At 37.3% G+C, this 19,024-nt stretch overlaps 5 protein-coding genes across 9 annotated transcripts; 4 read left to right on the plus strand and 1 right to left on the minus strand.

Moving 5' to 3' along the window:
* Positions 1–13: 13 nt before the first annotated feature.
* Positions 14–1,937, plus strand: AT3G07640 (period circadian protein). Its single transcript, NM_111643.4, has 4 exons — positions 14–276; positions 350–449; positions 1,047–1,436; positions 1,532–1,937. The coding sequence occupies exons 1-4, from the start codon at positions 170–172 to the stop codon at positions 1,658–1,660; spliced, it is 726 nt and encodes a 241-aa protein (NP_566314.1). The 5' UTR covers positions 14–169; the 3' UTR covers positions 1,661–1,937.
* A 1,626-nt stretch (positions 1,938–3,563) lies between these two features.
* Positions 3,564–6,531, plus strand: COL9 (CONSTANS-like 9). Of its 4 annotated transcripts, none has more exons than NM_202521.2 (6): positions 3,656–3,839; positions 4,462–5,020; positions 5,122–5,292; positions 5,386–5,675; positions 5,771–6,059; positions 6,185–6,531. In NM_202521.2, the coding sequence occupies exons 2-5, from the start codon at positions 4,493–4,495 to the stop codon at positions 5,898–5,900; spliced, it is 1,119 nt and encodes a 372-aa protein (NP_974250.1). In that variant the 5' UTR covers positions 3,656–3,839; positions 4,462–4,492; the 3' UTR covers positions 5,901–6,059; positions 6,185–6,531. The 4 variants fall into 4 exon arrangements, with proteins under 4 accessions (NP_001118599.1, NP_187422.1, NP_974250.1 ...); NM_001035582.1 differs by having other exon boundaries at positions 4,465–5,020; NM_001125127.2 differs by having other exon boundaries at positions 3,564–3,839; positions 5,771–6,506.
* Positions 6,532–6,686: 155 nt separating this feature from the next.
* AT3G07660 (flocculation protein (DUF1296)) lies at positions 6,687–12,658 on the minus strand. Its single transcript, NM_111645.3, has 10 exons — positions 12,206–12,658; positions 11,516–11,559; positions 11,296–11,401; positions 10,877–10,991; positions 10,231–10,700; positions 9,619–10,006; positions 8,808–9,102; positions 8,473–8,631; positions 7,647–8,144; positions 6,687–7,558 (listed from the first exon to the last, which is right to left on the minus strand). Exons 1-10 carry the CDS (start codon positions 12,369–12,371, stop codon positions 7,274–7,276), a joined length of 2,526 nt encoding a protein of 841 aa, NP_187423.2. The 5' UTR covers positions 12,372–12,658; the 3' UTR covers positions 6,687–7,273.
* A 904-nt stretch (positions 12,659–13,562) lies between these two features.
* On the plus strand, positions 13,563–17,099 carry AT3G07670 (Rubisco methyltransferase family protein). 2 transcript variants are annotated; one of them, NM_111646.3, is made up of 12 exons: positions 13,563–14,033; positions 14,195–14,358; positions 14,437–14,520; positions 14,669–14,726; positions 14,881–14,934; positions 15,183–15,254; positions 15,356–15,436; positions 15,619–15,791; positions 15,895–15,997; positions 16,084–16,215; positions 16,307–16,429; positions 16,530–17,081. In NM_111646.3, the coding sequence occupies exons 1-12, from the start codon at positions 13,650–13,652 to the stop codon at positions 16,614–16,616; spliced, it is 1,515 nt and encodes a 504-aa protein (NP_187424.1). In that variant the 5' UTR covers positions 13,563–13,649; the 3' UTR covers positions 16,617–17,081. The 2 variants fall into 2 exon arrangements, with proteins under 2 accessions (NP_187424.1, NP_001325677.1); NM_001337727.1 differs by having other exon boundaries at positions 13,602–14,033; positions 14,127–14,358; positions 16,530–17,099.
* A 138-nt stretch (positions 17,100–17,237) lies between these two features.
* p24beta2 (emp24/gp25L/p24 family/GOLD family protein) lies at positions 17,238–18,917 on the plus strand. The gene is made up of 5 exons (NM_111647.5): positions 17,238–17,467; positions 17,626–17,823; positions 18,062–18,248; positions 18,325–18,432; positions 18,518–18,917. Exons 2-5 carry the CDS (start codon positions 17,626–17,628, stop codon positions 18,649–18,651), a joined length of 627 nt encoding a protein of 208 aa, NP_187425.1. The 5' UTR covers positions 17,238–17,467; the 3' UTR covers positions 18,652–18,917.
* The last annotated feature ends 107 nt before the right edge of the window (positions 18,918–19,024 follow it).

The following is a 19,024-nucleotide window of genomic DNA, read 5'->3' on the forward strand; positions in this document are numbered from 1 at the left end:
ATCATATATCATCCAATTTTCTTTTGGTTCAGATTTTAAAACATTGGGAAAAATAGGGACTAGATGACAAATAACAAGAAATCAGAATTTTGGAAGGATTAAACAATAATCGCTTCTTGTGCAATAAGCCAAAAACAGGATTAAACAGATTCGCTCAGTTCTCAAAACGATGAAAGTAGCGGAGAAGATTGTTTTCCTCTGGAATGATTCCGATGGATTTGCTGCAACCATTTCTGATACTTTAAACCCTAGCCCTAGTTCCCCTCTTCGCAAACTGTAAACTCGACTCGTCCTTTCTCGATTTCCGCCTTTTACTTACTATCTCCGCCTAACATTGTAATTCCTGCAGAGAAGAACAGATCCAGCTTCCGTTGGATAAGTATGGCGTTGAAGGTGTGGAAACCGGCGGGAGTATCGTTCATTTCGTAGATGAAAATGAAGTTTATCAGGTTCCTCCTCTTTAAATCGCGTTTATATTCTATTAATCTTCATAGTTTAATTGAGTTCGTTTCTCGCTTTATTTATAGTCGTTGTTTGTTCTTAGAACTGAAATTTTATTCAGTGATATAGTTAAGCTGAAGAATAGTGGTCTCCTTAATTTGTACAAGATTGATTACTTTCTGATTAGTCGACTCTGTTTACCTGCAAAATGTGATATGATGATTGGATTCTTAAGGATGTGCAACTGTTACTATGATTTGTCTTCATTAAATTGTATTTGCCGAAACTAAAGCCTTATGAGAAAAAAAACTAAGTCTCTATATATGCTTAAGTTAGAGTGCTTAGAGGTGTTGACTTGGCTAGTGAAAAAGCAATAACAAATGCCTTTTCTTCAGTCTGTCAGCTAAATGGAACCTAACTTATGATATTGGACTGTCTTCTAAGCTTGGTCAGATTTTGGCCCTTGATGATAATATTATCCCCAAATTGGTTATCTTGCAACTTGCAAGACTTGATATCATGTTTTCTTGTTTCTCTGTTGAATGTGTATTTCTGGACTATGATTTCATTGCTTAACTTTCGGACTATTTCTTATATTGTTTAAGGTCTCGATTTTTCTTCTTCGAAGTTATGAGCCTCCAGTACTAGTGTGTGCTATGAATGAACTGCTGGACCTAATTACAAGGGGATCGTCAACTCTACCCACAATCATAGCTCCTTTCTTTGTGGCGGCATCTAAGCTCAAGTTCAATAACAGATCCCTGGAAGCAAATAACAGAAAAGCTAGTCTTCATTACGTTCAAGTTGCTACAGAAACAGAGACCAGTAGGTTATTTGCTTCTCGCATCGAGAAACCACCACTATCGATGCAGATCCATTATGAACCTTTGTCATGCTTGCTTCATCTAGCTCGTGTTAAACGCCTGCCTACCGCTATTCTCATAGGCCAAAGAAGCAATAGCCTAACTCATAAAGCTCTAGACGAAGAGCTTCAGGTAATTTTACTTAGTAATTTTGTCTCAGTTTATGCTTGTTTTTCGCTGGTTGATTTCAGCTGAATAACGAGTTTGTGTTGTTGTTGTCATCACAGGTGATCCATGAAACAGGGGAGCTCGTGGCTAGTTGGACAGGACTGTCTTTCTCAAGAGACAGAATCAAGTGGAGCGCATCAAAGACATCAAAAGAAGAAGAAAGTCCGTGGCGTGCTCTTTATGGCTAATCTTCACAGGTCAGGTCTTTTTCATGGCCCAACACTGCTACAGTCTTTGCTTGGACCTGCAGTAAATTTCCCTATTGTAGTAGTACCCTTTTGTTAAAATTCTTATGCTCAGCAGAACCAAATCCACGTCACTCTGCTTTTTCTAGGATATTTATTTATGAAAGAAACAGTTTCTTTTTTTTTGGGCTGACTTGGTTCAACCAAATCTTAAACTCTCAGAAGCATTTTGATTTAAAGGTACATATATTTGGTCAACTCATGGGAGGATCATAACATAGGAGTGGGATTACTTAATATAATACAAATGATTAGAGTTATGATTGGTGGGAGAGGCATAAAAAAAGAGAGATTAAAATTGGTGTGAAGTCCATAAAAGGCACTCATGAAGTATAGTAATAGAGATAGTTAATGTTATCTTAAGAGAAAATAAGTGAGGTGTCGTCAGCTCTGCTAACTGCTAAGCCGGTTGTTTAATAATAGGATATTGATGAAGAAGAAGGAATACGATGTTTTGTACCAAAGTTTTTCGGATCGTCCGAGAATCTTATCCTACTGACATTTCAGCATCATATGTTATTTTTTTTGTTTGTTGTTTTTATATATCTTGTTCGATCTTTTTAGTGCGTCTTATCGTCGCCTTTTCGCTTTCATTATCATTTGATTAGATGACTACTATTCACTTATTTGCCAGGCAGATTTGTTAATATTTTAACCAATTAGGGTCTTTGATCATTCGTCTTTGATTGGATACATACGAGTCTGGATAAAGAGCAATTCATTTTGATGTTTTCTTAATTGAGAACGAAACACAATATTAACTCACCATTAACTAATACTATATTATATGAGTTTAAAAATTAACACTTGCTCAATTTCAAAAACAATAGTTTTCTGATTAACAATGCATCATTTCAATTCGACTTCTCATCTTGTAATTATAAACTTTGAACTGAAGTTATGATCAATTATTTAGTGGTACTAAATCGTATATTCAATAGGAACTTAAATTGTAAACATGTGAAAACAGTCAGACACTTAAAAAAATGGAGGTGGGGTTTCATCCAAGACTTAACCATCATTCTTTCATATTTGGTCTATCATGTTTTGCTTTTTTATATTACTCAATTTAATAAATCGATATCGAGTACCCAAGAAATCGAAATAAAGAAATGGGTTTAAGTAAACCGGTGAACAATATTAATATGAGGAAAGAAAAAGGACAAAAGAGAGATCTATCATATTGATTTCATTATTTTTCAGCGACTTTATGATTATTATTTTTATGAAGAATATTGGGGCAAAGGCTAGTAGTACGTAGACGTAGTGTGAAATATCTTTCTGGTCTGAAAGAGTTATACAGACGTATCTAACTTGGCAGATATTTTTTGGTTTTCATTCAGTTCTCTCTCCCCTCAATGATAAATATCATTAATTTATTTTATTTGTTCTACCAAAAGAAGATATTTTTGTTATATACGCCCACCGAAAAATGAAGAAGAAGAAGATATTTTTGGCTTTTGTAAGGTCAAAGCAAACAGATTTATCAATTATTATTATTATTATCTGAGACTGAGAGAGAGAGAGAGAGGGAGATTTTCTGAATTCTGATTCGTCGAAAAGCATCAAAAAAGTGAACGCTTGAGAATCCATTATGGCACAAACTAGCCACTTGGTAACTTCCACGTCGCGAGTAGATTATCTTCAATACTCGCATGCGCGTGAGTAAAAAACATACAACCTTTTTTTCTTTTCTTTCTAATAGTAATATCTTTAAGAAATATCCATAAAAATTTTATTGCTTTCACTATAAATACGAGAGGGACCCACAATACCCTACACGAACTTTTTTGCACTTTTTCGTCTTTTTAATTAATAAAAAAAAGAAAGAGAAGGAAGGAAATTAGGCACTTTTGATAAATCAGATTATGTCAGAAGCGCCTACATGTCCCTTTGCGGACACACCCACCCATTGTCTATCCATTCATTTTTTTTTTTCATTTCTTCCTCCAGAGAGAGAGAGAGAAGCCACAACAAGAAGAAGAAGAAGAAGAAGAAGAAGAAGAAGTTCTGGAATAGTCATCATCTTCTCTGTTTCTAGGCTTTGTTTATTTGTCTCTAAAGTTTCTGGATTCAACTTCTGAAGAAGATAGTAGTAGTCCACAAGAAGGATCTTCTTTACGTGAGTTGTTTGTTTCTCTTCTCCCTCTGTCTTTTCTTTTCTGATTTTAATAATCCCAAGTGTGTTCTTATTTTCTTGCTATCTGTTGTATAATTGGTGTTAGTGATTGATTATTCATTGTATATCGATGAAGGGTTGGTTTTGATTTTTGTTGAATTGGATCTTTTGATTTGGGGTTTTAAAACTTGTTCGGATGATGATGATTGGGATTGATCCAAAAGTTTTCGTTATTTATTGGAAATTCAGATTTTTTCGATTCAGTTCCATTTGAACTAGTAAGTCAAACAAAATCTCTAGATTTACTGATCTGGGGTTTATACTTTGAAGCTTGAGTTGTTGTTGTTTTATTAATTTATTTCGATTTTCAGTAATATCCATTTGTAGGTTTTGGTCTCTGACTCTTGTTTATAATAAAAGCTCTGTATTGAGTAAAATCTCATGAAAGTAGGTTTCCTTTCCCTTTTTTATCCTTCTCCTTTGGTTATTAATCTCCTACAACCTTTTTTTAGAAATTACTACCTATATTCAGAAAGATTCCATCTATTTCTTCTTCAAGGCTTGCTTTTTTGAACCAAAAGTCTCTCTCTTTTTCATCTAATAATTTGTTTACTTTTTTGGACAGCAGAAAGTTGATTTGGTCAGAGCCAAGGAAGATGGGTTACATGTGTGACTTCTGTGGTGAACAAAGATCTATGGTGTACTGTCGATCCGATGCAGCTTGTTTGTGTCTCTCCTGTGACCGGAGTGTTCATTCCGCTAATGCATTGTCCAAACGACATTCTCGGACACTTGTCTGCGAGAGATGCAATGCTCAGCCTGCTACTGTCAGGTGTGTTGAAGAAAGGGTTTCACTCTGTCAAAACTGTGACTGGTCTGGCCACAACAACAGCAACAACAACAATTCTTCGTCTTCTTCTACTTCGCCGCAGCAGCATAAGAGGCAAACCATAAGTTGCTATTCGGGTTGCCCTTCCAGCTCAGAACTCGCTTCCATTTGGTCTTTCTGTTTGGACTTAGCTGGACAATCTATTTGTGAACAAGAACTGGGTATGATGAATATAGACGATGATGGTCCTACCGACAAGAAAACTTGTAATGAGGATAAGAAAGATGTCTTGGTTGGATCCTCTTCAATTCCTGAAACCAGTTCTGTACCACAAGGAAAATCATCTTCTGCTAAGGTAACTTTTTTTCTCAATATGTTATTACTTTTGCATCCATGGATATACATATCTATCATTTCTTTACTAAATTCAGAGTTGTTGTTTGTTTTGGTTTAAAGGATGTTGGAATGTGTGAAGATGACTTCTACGGGAACCTTGGTATGGATGAAGTTGACATGGCACTTGAGAACTATGAAGAACTCTTTGGTACCGCCTTTAACCCCTCTGAAGAGCTATTCGGGCATGGTGGAATCGATAGCCTTTTCCATAAGCACCAAACAGCTCCAGAGGTTTTTATCCATTACCCTTTCTTCTTAGATTTATCAAATTGGATGCATCTCTGTGTGATTCTAATAATGCTCTCTTGTTTTTGCTCAATCCAGGGAGGGAATTCGGTGCAGCCAGCAGGCAGTAATGATTCGTTCATGAGTTCGAAAACTGAGCCAATAATTTGCTTCGCATCGAAGCCAGCACATTCGAACATATCCTTCTCTGGAGTCACTGGAGAAAGTAGTGCTGGAGATTTCCAAGAATGTGGTGCATCATCTTCCATACAGCTCTCGGGGGAGCCACCATGGTATCCTCCAACATTACAGGATAACAATGCCTGCTCACATTCAGTAACCCGTAATAACGCAGTTATGCGTTACAAGGAGAAGAAGAAGGCTCGCAAGTAAGTAGTAGTCTGAAACTGCAAATACATGAGCATCATTGAAGTGAGTGCAGGATTTTCCTAATGTGACTCTGGCTTCTTTTTTCTGGAAACAGGTTTGATAAGAGAGTGAGGTATGCTTCCCGCAAAGCAAGAGCTGATGTGAGACGGCGTGTAAAGGGGCGATTTGTCAAAGCTGGTGAAGCTTATGATTACGACCCTCTCACCCCAACCAGAAGTTATTGAAGACTCCTTTTGAAAGGTACATAGATATATATACATGGCGAAGAATCGAACAAGAAAGGTTTTGACTTATGGGCAGTTTCAAGTGAGCAACTTGGAAAATTGTGGGTTAGTAACAAAACAAGACTACTGTAGCATGAACAGATTTCAAGACTGACTCTTGTAAGCAATCATTCATTCTTGGGATTCAATCGTTTTTTTTGGCCTCAGAAGCTTCATTCTTGACCAGAGGGATTATTCTCTGACTTTCCTTGTCCAAACTCCGGTTTCTTCTTCTTCTTCTTCAGGCGTCTCACACTGATCAGGGTTCCATGAATTTTGTTCTTCTCTTGGTAGTTAAAAAGGCAGGGAAGGAGATTTAGAGTAATTTAAACAATATGTGATTGTTGTATATGCCTTTGTATTTGTTTGTATACTCATAAATGTTTTTCTGTTTTGTACTCGGCATTCTTGTAAATTAAAGACATTATCCACATTCTTCTATAGACAAAGAAAGTTATGTGGTACCACTTAACCTAAGTCTCGTTCTGTAACAACCGACTAGTACTAGTTCAAGTTTAACGAGATTTTGGTTTGTAGTAACTTCAAGAGGTTGATCCAACAATGAGGCAATGCAAAACATCTGAACTTTATTATTTAAATGTCAGATTATAAAGGGGAGTCCATTTATGTGAGTTTAGGCGCTTTATCGCTGTTTACTTAAACTTAGCTTCTACTATGTCAATTTTGAACACTTATCAAAAGTGATTGAGATGCAAAACAGTAGTTTTCAAGATGACATATGGACCAAAAGTTTTTAACATTTATATTTGGAGTATTTCGGATTTTACAACTTAATGTGAATTTTCTTGAAGACTCATATTCACAAGCCTTAATTTTCGAATTGAGGAATAAACATTCAGAGAAAGTTGATTCGCGAGCAAGAAATTTGTCCAATTTGATTGCTGACTCGGATTTGAAAACATTGACCAAAGGCTAAGAAAAGAAGGAAGAGAGGAAGAGTCTTCAGATACAGACTCAGGTAGCAAAGTTCTTGTCTTAGCTCAGAAACTTAAAAAGAGAGCTAAAAAAGACCTCTTAAAAGCTAAGAAAGAAAAAAATTTGCTAAATCAAAAGAAAAAAAAAAAGATATAGAAAACACCAAAACACTGGTTTCATACAATACCTTTCCCTACCCTTATGATCATTCTCTCTGTAAATCTCCTTCATGCTTAAGCCTTCAACTTCATAGCTTCATCTCTTTGGTAATTTGTTAGATGGCACACACACACACACGCAAGTCAACAAAAACCCGCACCCATATATCTTTCCTGATTTCTCTGGAATTTGAAACTTGTTGAATCTTCAAAATCTTTTTCTCCTTTATACTTCCTGTTTCAGTAATTACTTGGCCAATTCATCTGTGTTTGCTGAGGCTGTTGGAAAACGTTAGGCGCAGGTGCAACCATTTCAGCTCCAGCCACACCTTGAGACTGTTGTAAAAGCGGATGATGGACTCCTGTTGCTGTTACTGCTTGTCCCGGATGGTACATACCTGGGAATGCGACGTGACCAGCTTGTGCTGGAGCATAAGTCACGTGTTGCCCATGGTGCTGTAAACCATAGAAAGAGCTTGGCACATCTCGTCCTGGTCCAGTAATCCATACAGGTAATGCTTCACTCTGCAGAGACCCCACAATTATAAATTAATCAGGAAAGGGAACTAAACTTTCAACTGAGTTGGTTTTGGGAGGGAGAGGGAATATGTACCTGTTGCCCTGTTGTACTGTAGCCGTTGTTTTCTTTCAACTGCAATGAGTTGAGATCCTCATTGGAAGTCGAATTCCCGGCCGATGCAGCAGAGGTGGGATTATATCCTGCTGGGAAAGACCCATATGTTGGTCCATACCCACCAGTAATACCGACATGAGTCATGTTTCCTGTATTAGTCCCAGGCTTGTAATGAGGGAGTGTGTATTTGCCTCCTGTTGCAGTTCCAGGAGGTGGAGGATATACACCGCTTGCCTGAGGTTGCTGAGCATATGCACCATTGCTTAAGTATTGGTGCATTGTAGGGGGAGGTAAATAGAATGGGGAGAAGTATCCATATGGCACGTAGTTTGGTGGATAATGCGACATATGTAAGCCCGGAGGGCGGAAAACAGGAACAGGCTGCTGCGTGACAGGTATAGAGCTCTGCATTAGTCCAGCAGCTTGAGTTACCAGTGGTGGTGGACTAGCAGTAGACAGGACCAAGTTATTTCCACCCTACAAATCAACATGTTCAAGCATTTCAGACCAGAAAAGTAATAATAACAGCTATATTTTTATCTTTCAAACGTGTTATAGGGCTTCTGAACATATAAATATGCAGTCCAATTAGAAACCATAGGTTTACTTCAATTTTATCAAGAAGAAAAAATGAGACTTAGATCCAAGTAGCTGACATGAAAATTTGACTATTTGATTGATGATGCTACTGTTGGAAGATTGAATTAAACGAAAAAGTCTCAAAACCATCTTAAATTAGATCAAAATCGTGAAGGTGTGAATTATAAAATAAAATAAAAGGTTAACCCCCAAAAACTACACTAACCTCTTGCATGGTTTGAGATGAATGCGGAGGCAATACTGTAATCCCATTAAATTTGGAGGCAACCCCTGGGGAAACGAAGGGAGAAACACGGCCATCACTGTCAGGACCTGAGCGGTAGAACTGAGCATAGTAGCTCGCCGTATCAAAAGGTTGTTGGCCCTTCAAACAACAAAAGTATAGTTCATTACGAAGACATATTAGAGGTGACAATGCCTAAAAATTATATAATGAGCAAAATGTTACTGATCAATGAAGAGTATAAGCTAAGTATAATTAATGGTTTAAGTAGATCAACCATTCGAAAACTTGACAACTTAATGTAATTAAGGGCATACCATAAAACTGGGAAGACGAAGGGCATCACGTGCTTGAGGGTCAGAAGTCTCAAATTGTGGATGCTGGTTCCCAGGAGCTGGAGGAACAATCCCAATAATATTACTTGGAACCTGGTCAAACGAGTTTTGATTGCTTTCGGACTCCAACATATTCTCCTGCTTGGTGACATCATACTCTGGAGCTGTATTTGTTGCAGTATTACCTTCACCAGCCATATTATCTGGAACTTGTGAAGGTGACTCGGAGTAAACATTACCGTCCTCTTCTTTTTCAATCGAATGGACAGTTGGGTGCCTGAATGCATAAAAAAAGTTTCGCTTAGGGACTGGTCATATAAATATAGTTATATTTCAAGACATAAAGTTCAATAACTAGAAGTGAAAAAATTTGGGTTTCGTGTTCGGATAAGTGTTCATAATGTAAAGGTTATCATGACTTCCAGAAAATCAGTGACTGCACAAAATGTTTTACTTTCTGTTTGGAACTTAAGAGCCAAGCAGGACAAAGAGTTGTTTCTATGAACAAAACCCACTTAACTATTGACACTATCAGTTCAACTGACACCCTACACAGCATGACAAAAAGATATATATTTTGTTGACCTAGAACCTGATATACACCGTAGTGCTTTGGAAGTTTCGGCTATGCTACTAAGCAAAACAAGCGACTACACTAGGAAATTTCTCTTACCTATTTCCATCAGTAATCTATTATTCACAACTTCTTTCTAGCTCATTTCACTCTAAATTTAGAGTATTTATTCGCATAACAACATCAACAATAATTGACAAAGTAGAGAAAGGTAGATACCTAAATTCCTCCTCTGCAAAACTTTCTTCAACTTCCTGCGAATTATGAGAAAGAGGTGCAGATCTCTTTTCACTCTGAGGAAAGGCTACTGTGCTAGACGTAATAGAAAAGTCAGCATCAAAGCTTCCAAAGCTTAACTTGGTTCGTTCAGCCTCTGGAACAAGAATATGGTTTGGAATAATAACATGCTGACGTTGAATCTGCAAGTCTTCAAGCTGTCTCTGCAATCTGGATGTGGCTTCTGCCGAAGGGGTAGCATCTTCAACTGATTTGTCACTGGCTTCAGTAGGAACTGCAAGAGTTTCACCTGTAGATGATGCACCAGAGCCCTGGGTAGTGTTATGGTTCACTACTGGCTTCGGTTTCCATTCCTTAATGGAACCAGCACCTAGAAACAAGTATCATTGACATAAAGATGTCAGAAGATTCCAGTCTTGTGCAAATAAAAAAACAAAAGAAATACAATAATGAAGAACTGCAGCAGACAAAAAGTGTTTCCTGTAAAAGCAAGTCCCGCTGTATGCACATTTTATCATCTGGAATATGTACTATATGTTTCTTATCACAGATAGTAGAAATCCAGTACAGCAAAAATAAATGTATCACTGTTACCTCTTTGAGGACCGACAGTCTGATGTGACCGATTACTGTAGTTAGAAGAAGGCCGACTACCCGTGCTGTTGCTATGAGATGAAGCAGGCCTTGAACCATAAGTATCATTCACGGCAGTCTTCCCAACCCCACGGGATCTGGTATGGGACTTGCTTTCTCCAATGTGCTGTTCAGGTGCTGTTTGCTCTGATTTGGGATTTGAAGATGTGAATCGAACTTCAGAAGAGGATGGACGAGGGAGTGGCAGAGAATCAACTGCCTTCTGCTCAGTATGCACAACCCTAGAGCCAACTGCTACACGATTTTTGCTTAATTCCACAGAAGACGGTGCACCATCAATGTTGTTTGAGGGCACTGAAGATCGGCCAGCTTTAAGTTGACCTGAACCAGCTGGTAGGTTGGAAGACTGGCGAACATCAGAGCTTCCTGATTTCGGACCAACAGTACTTTTATCCATCACAGCAGAATGGCTGTAAACCAAAAAACACAAAACAAAAATCATGAGAAGGATCATCTATAGAGTATATCCATGCTGGAAAAAGGCCCACCCATCTTTAACTGAGGGTGTTATACATCCACCTATAAGTCACATAGAATCAAGGAGAATGATACATAAAAGGAATTAGTACTATAGGATGACAATCACCTTGAGACCAGAGCTATATCTTTCGTTTTTATCTCTTGAGAGGTTGAAGTTGATGGATCAATAACCTGCTTTGGACCGTTTTCTTTTTTGAAAGAATTCTTTGCACCAGCAACATCTGATCAGAAGTAAACATTCACCACACAGTTCATCAATTACAGAAAAATTAAAAAGCAACATGTTACAGACTGCCGCTAGGGAACTTTCTCTTTCACATTCTTTCGCTAAACATACTAAAAGCCAATCATGAACACAACTAGTATGTCCTAGGAGGAAAATCAGGAAAGAATCAATACTGAGTAAATATAACAAAAAGTATTGTGACCGCAAGTAACCACCTTCCAGAGACAACTAATGTGGCATATTAAGAGATGCGAGTTCATATGATTGTAAAACATTGAGTTCATCAGATTGTTATTTACCATTTGATGCATGACGAGAAGAGAAATTCATCCGACCACCCCTGCTACCACGGCCCCCTCCACCAGATCTCCATTGTGATTCAGCAGAATCCTTGTTGTTGATGTTCTGTACCATTTCAATAACATTGTCAATACCCATGTCCCAAATATATGCGGTTTAATAGACATCCTTTACACAGAAACCCATGAAGAGACCAAAAGAACTGCAAAAACCCCATACCTCTTTCCTCTTATCACGCTTTTTTTTAACCTCATGGAATGGATCTGCAGAGTCATAAACAATTTTTTGCATTAGCACATAAGATTGTATAGAAAAACACAACAAAAAAAAACTTAAAACATATCCTAGCAACCATCTCTAAATTACATGGTACACAAGCAGGTTACATGAAGCACTCGAAAAGCCTGATGCAATACCACATCTCCAAAGAATCCTATTTTCATAACAATTTGTTTTGGTAAGATGATGAAAATGTGGATTTCTAAGCACTAGATTCATCTACAACGCAGCAGTCTTTGTTTAGAACTCATACCTAGCAAAAGTATTATTCCTAGACAAACCACTCAGAAAAATTCTAGTTAGAAGCTAATTCTCTTTGTTTCACACATCACTAGTGTAAGTAATTGATTCCCGTATATTCCAAATCAATTCGTGAACCTTTTTTTGTGAAAAGGAGGTTACAACACAATATCACATAAACAACTAGAGACAGCTTAAAACTTAATAGGCGAAGAAACCGATGATAGTGAATTCAGATAAAATCTGAAAAAAAAAAATCAAAGAGCAGAGAAATCAGATGCTAAAACCTAAGTTACAGGAGAAAACCCCAAATCGAAAAATACAATCTCGATCCAATCAAAGAAGAGAAATTAGGTAAAGAAAAAAGTGCAGAGAAGGTCGAGATTATACCCTGAAGAAGTAAGCGTTGAGCGGTCTCATCAGGATCCATGTTACATTCATGAAGCATTGCGATAATCTCATCCTCGCTATAGTTCCCAGCAGTGGTCTCCTTAATGTTCTGAATCATCTTCCGAGTAGTAGCCGAAATCGAAACCCTAGCGCCACTGCCGACCATCCTCTCTTCTATCAAACGTAAAATCTCGCTTCTGATATTTTAACAGGAATCGAAATCTGGACCTAGACCAAAAGAGGTCTGAGTACCTATATATGTATACGAAGAGGCGAGTGATAAATCAGTACGAGAGGATGGGATTTGAAACTAGTTTGGGTCGACGAAGGAGAAGAAGAAAGAAGAAGGAACAAGAAAAAAAAAAAAAAAAGAGGAAGGGGGCGAGAGAAAGGAATGAGCAAAATAATACGCACTGTGATTTTGGAAGCGTAGGGCTCTCTTTTCTTTTTTCAATTTTGTTTTGCATTCCTTTGTAGCTTTTTAATATTGAGTTTTTTTGTTTGTTTTAATCTGAATCTTTGGTAAATAATGATAACCAAATTGTTGTCACAATCTTTTTTTGTCCACAAATATATTTAAATTAGGATTTAGGATATCTTCTGAATATTTACACTACATAATAATGACAAACATAAAACATAGTATTTAAGAAAATAAGAAGAAGATAAGTTTTGATTGTAACTTGATCATATTAAATCTCAACTATCTCAAACGATGTTACCCATATCATTATGAGATGAGCGATTTAATGATTAGCATATTATTATTTATATTTTTACATCTCAGTAACGTATTATTGTTTTCTATGTAAATATTTAAATTATCAAATAATTATAATACGTTATTATTATCCCCACCATGATAATTACATATATATTTAATTTACTGAATAAGTTTATTTTTTTTGTCTTTGGTAATTTCTTTTACAATACCAAATTAAAATATTTTAAAAATTGGATTTCAAAAACATAATGAGTTATATGGTTGTCCAAATATTTACCAGGTCCAGTACGCTTTTAGCATTATTAATAGCAATTAGCAACTCTAGGGATTGTCATTTACATAAACAAATCTTCAATTTTTTCATTAATTTTCCTGTGTTTTGGGTCCCTATTGCTTCTAAATTCTAATAAACCGTCCAGATATTGCTGTTATGGAAACAATTTTTCAATAAATCTCATCAACTGATTCTATCAAAATCTAATCACTAGGCTTTTTCCCATTAGCATTAGCGCATAACAAAGTTTTGAATATTAATATCATTATCCATAGGCAGCTTAGATTTTTTTTCCTTAGCATCAAATTAAACTCAAAACCGAACCAAACCGTAAATCCACAAACTAATTTTGGTTCGAATTTAAAAACATTATCTTTTAATTTTGTCATGCCCCCTCTGCTAAGTGCAACCATTCGTCTTCTCGCTTCATCGTTTTCTCTTTTCCGATGGCAAAAGCTTGCCTCTTGCAGTCTACTCTACTCCCAGCTTACTCTCCACTTCACAAACTTCGTAATCAAAACATCACCCTCTCTTTCTCACCGCTTCCGCTGTCCCGATGCCGTCCCGGAATCCACTGCTCAGTTTCGGCCGGTGAGACTACAATACAATCCATGGAGGAAGCTCCGAAGATATCATGGGGATGCGAGATTGATTCACTTGAGAACGCTACTTCTCTTCAGAACTGGCTCTCTGATTCAGGTCTCCCTCCGCAGAAAATGGCTATTGATAGAGTCGACATCGGTGAGCGAGGCCTCGTCGCTTCACAGAATCTCAGAAAAGGAGAGAAATTGCTCTTCGTTCCTCCTTCTCTCGTCATCAGTGCTGATTCCGTAAGTTCACACTCCTAATTTCACTCGGAATCAAAGAATCTAATCTTATATTCCTTGATCTCACTTGCAAGCAATCCCTCACCTCTTGTTCAGATCAATGCAAGGTTAAAGTATCTGGCTTTCATGAATGTGAATATCTAATATCGGAGATTGGGTTTTAGGAATGGACCAACGCAGAAGCTGGTGAAGTGATGAAACGTTATGATGTTCCAGATTGGCCTTTGCTCGCCACTTATCTTATAAGTGAAGCAAGTCTTCAGAAAAGCTCAAGATGGTTTAACTATATCTCAGCTCTTCCCCGACAACCTTACTCGCTTTTATACTGGTAAGTTTTGTACTTGTTTCTGTAGCTGAACTTTGGTCTCAGTTTCTTACTCCCTACAGCCTTTTTGTACTATTTCAGGACTCGGACAGAGCTTGATATGTACTTGGAAGCTTCTCAGATTCGAGAACGGGCAATTGAAAGAATCACCAATGTTGTTGGAACGTGAGATATTGTTCTTTCTTTCTTTCTTTCTCTCAACTGCTGGAAATCATTGATGCAGTCACTAGTACTTATTGTTTGTAGGCTAGGGGGTTGATGATTATGTCTTGCAAGACACTGCTCATGTCTTTTTCCTTTTTCTTTTCCTCAGTTATGAAGATCTAAGAAGCAGGATATTTTCCAAACACCCTCAACTTTTCCCTAAAGAGGTAACTGGTATACGCCCATTTTGCTACAGCTTACTATTTGGACATGTAATAAGATGCACTTCTGTAATTACAACTAGTGTTGGTTCTATTTTATTATCTGAGCTTAAATTTGTTTTGTCCACATGTATATGAGTGTGCTATTTCTTGGTTGCAGGTTTTCAATGATGAGACATTTAAGTGGTCTTTTGGAATCCTATTCTCACGGTTGGTAAGAACTACTGTATCATAAGCAATCATTATCTTGATAATTGATGTAAATCTAGATGTCTTGAATTTGAAACAACAGACTTGTTCTTTAATCTTAGCATGACTTTCTGCATAATATAGCTGTCTCCAACAATTTATTGTTTGAACAATGACCACTCACAACCAAAATATTGCATTATTTCGTTTCTCTTTCCTTCCGTGTGCTGCGTGCTTGTCTCTGCAATTCAGACTTAAGCTTCTCTAACACAGGTGCGGTTGCCTTCTATGGATGGAAGATTTGCCTTAGTTCCATGGGCAGATATGCTTAATCATAATTGTGAGGTACTTCTACTTATCTTTATGACCAATTAGCTCCTAGATTCTCCTAATCAGAAAGCATGATTGACTTATGGTAATCAATATTTCAAAATCTGCTTGGAAAGGTTGAGACGTTCCTGGATTATGATAAATCTTCAAAAGGAGTTGTCTTTACAACAGATCGACCATATCAACCAGGTGAGCAGGTAAATAAGATAAATTCATTCAGATAACCTGAGCGAGCATTGAAGTTTAATATAAGTCAGTGTATAACACAAAGAAGTCCCGTTTACACAGTTTGCCTTTTAGCGCTTCAGTAAGTCAGTCCAAAGTGGAACCAATGTTGTCTGAAGTCTCTGATATGTTTCAGTAACATGACATTGTGCAGGTTTTCATATCCTATGGGAATAAATCTAACGGAGAGCTATTGTTATCTTATGGGTTTGTTCCCAGAGAAGGAACCAATCCTAGTGATTCAGTAGAACTAGCATTATCACTTAGGAAAAACGATAAGTGTTACGAGGAAAAGCTGGATGCTTTAAAGAAACACGGATTATCGACGTATTCCATTCTCCACCATCCATGTTCCCCTCTCAAATTTGTAGATCTCTCTTGATTAACTTGAGTTTTGTTTTGATTGTTTGTGTTAACTTTTCTCTGGCAGACCTCAATGCTTTCCCGTAAGGATAACGGGTTGGCCAATGGAGCTAATGGCATATGCTTATCTTGTGGTGAGCCCTCCAGATATGAGAAACAACTTTGAAGAGGTTTGGCAACTCCATCTTGACCCTTTTTACCATCCAATTCTTCCCAAATTCATAATACATCTCTTATCAATTATTATCCATTTCAGATGGCGAAAGCTGCTTCAAATAAGACATCAACAAAGAATGATCTAAAATATCCTGAAATCGAGGAAGACGCATTGCAGTTCATACTGGACTCATGCGAAACAAGCATATCAAAGTACAGCCGATTTCTAAAGGTAAGTAACAAAACAGCTCATCTCTCTCTCTTTGTGGGAAAATTTTCACTCCATCTGCTTATAGTTTGCTTTGTCAATTATCTAATTGTAGGAAAGTGGATCAATGGATTTGGACATAACATCTCCAAAACAGTTGAACCGAAAAGCGTTTCTGAAACAGCTAGCTGTAGACTTGTCCACTAGTGAGCGCAGGATACTGTACCGTGCTCAATACGTAAGGAACAACTTTCTAGCCAATACGATAGATAAGAGTCTGTGGATCGATCCATGATATTGTGGAATCTGTGTTTTTTTTTTTGTTTTGTTTGGGTCAGATTCTGAGGAGGAGACTGAGAGATATCAGAAGTGGTGAGCTGAAGGCTCTACGGCTCTTCAGTGGACTTAGGAACTTCTTCAAGTGAATGTTGAATGAGGACATTTCAACAGCTTTAAGATGGATCAAAGGTAGGCCTCGTTGTGCTTCAACCAAAAATGTAGTTTTTTATTACAAAAAAATTGAACGTTGGTGTAGGCATGGTTGGATCTGTCTCACTCGTATAGGAATATATTGGTCCAGCCATATATGTAATTTGATCATTTTCTATAAACTCAAAACCTGAACCTAAATTGATTAATTAAGGAAACGCATGAGAGAGTAAGGGTAGAAACATGTTCTTCGTATTTGATCCGAATCGAACTGAAATAATCGATCCAACAAACAAAGATAATTTGAAAATTAAGAATATATCTGACTACAACTCATAACGAAAACCGTACCAAAACTCACACTCCTTGTTACCGCAAACAAGATAATCTGATGGTACACGTCAGAACATTTGTTTCTTTAGCAAAGCAAGTAAACATTCCACTGTGGCAAAGTAAAAAACGAGAAACCTATAAAGTCTTCCTAATGAAACGTACTGATTTTATGGAGTTTCCATTTTCGACATAATATGACGTGGCAATATCTAAATGGTTTAAAGATGTTTTATCTCCAATGATATAACGCCACGTAAGCCCGCTGACCAAATAACCCAAAGAGTAAGCAAGCGACGTCGTTTATAGTTTGATGATCTTGTCGGGTAACGAAACTGCCCCTTGAGTCAAAACAGGCTTCTTCGTGTCCGATTCTGAACGAGCTCGCTCTTTCTCATCCAATTCTCTCCACCGTCTTCTACTCCGATCAATCTTCAAATTTTCTTAACACTCATCGACCAGATCGAGTTTCCATCGATCTAATCAATCAATCATCAGATTTGATCTTCTCAAGAAGGTAAATCCCTCTCACTCTCTGTGTCAAACCTAATCACCTCGTAGGAATCGAAATTGGAACAATTCAATTTGGTTTGGTTTGGAATCTCTAGTCGATTCTTCTTCTAAACGATTGAATTGCGTTTTGTGCTTTGATATAATTCGAAATTATTGTGGCAGATGAGCTTGAAGGGTACGATCGTATTACTAGGGCTCTTATGGAGCTTCCAGGCTACGTTAGGGATTAGATTCGTGATAGACCGTGAAGAATGTTTCTCCCACAAGGCTGAATATGAAGGTGATACGCTTCATGTCTCTTTCGTCGTCATCAAGTCTGACTCTCAATGGCATTTTAACGAGGATGGTGTAGATCTTGTGGTATGACTTTTTTTCTTCTAATTGAACTTTTCTACATTCTACATTGCAAAATCGTCGAAAATCAATAGAATTGGTATTCCTAAACAATGCTTAGGATTTCCATTGTTAATGTTGGTAGATAATTTGAAGTATGTATTGATAAAGAATTTGGTTACTCTTTAAAGCTGTTATATTGTACCATCTGGTTAATTTGGTGGTTGTTGTTGTTGTTGATATATTTTGGATGCATTTTGAATAGATACATGGCCCAACAGGCGAACAAATTCATGACTTCAGGGAGCAGATAAGCGCAAAGCATGATTTTGTTGTCCAAAAAAAAGGGGTTTACAGATTCTGTTTCACAAACAAGTCTCCTTATCATGAAACCATTGACTTCGATGTACAGCTTGGTCACTTTGCATACTACGATCAACACGCAAAGGACGGTAAGGATTATCTGTTTAGTTTTGTTTCAGTTTCGTTTGGTGATGAGGTATTTAGCTGAAGATGGTTTTTGTGCAGAGCATTTCACTCCCTTGATGGAGCAAATATCAAAGTTAGAGGAGGCTCTTTACAACATCCAATTTGAACAACATTGGTTAGAAGCTCAGACCGATCGTCAAGCTATCGGTAACATTTTTTCCTCTAAAAACCACATTTGTTGTTCTCACTTCAATATTGAGTGATGGTTTGAATATGGTTGTTCCTTGTGCAGTGAACGAGAACATGAGCAAAAGAGCAGTACACAAAGCTTTGTTCGAGTCGTTTGCACTGATTGGGGCAAGTTTTCTCCAAGTTTATCTTCTGCGTCGCTTGTTTGAACGCAAACTCGGCATGTCTCGTGTCTAAAAGTATCGAGTTTATTATGACTTTGAACTTATTTTGCCTTAAAATGTACCAGGGAATCTTTACTTAAAACCTTTTTACAGACAGATCGTAGTTCATTGGAAGATTTGCTTTCTCCCATGTTCAAGAACTAATCCTCTCGTGATGATAATTCTTTTTTTTCTCTTTATTAACAGACAACTTTTCCACAAGCTAGGTTTTCATTTCAATAGAGAAAATAGTGATTCCTTAAAACCTTTTTTCCCTAAAACAAAGAGAATAACAATGTGATCAAGCTTTGAATAAGACGTGTCAAAAGTACTCAAAATCCCTTAACTGGATTCGAACTCTTATAGAGAAGGTTATAAAAGTGGACACTAGACTAAGTTAGTTGGGC

Source organism: Arabidopsis thaliana, chromosome 3 (genome assembly GCF_000001735.4).
Source record: "Arabidopsis thaliana chromosome 3, partial sequence".
NCBI lineage: Eukaryota > Viridiplantae > Streptophyta > Magnoliopsida > Brassicales > Brassicaceae > Arabidopsis > Arabidopsis thaliana.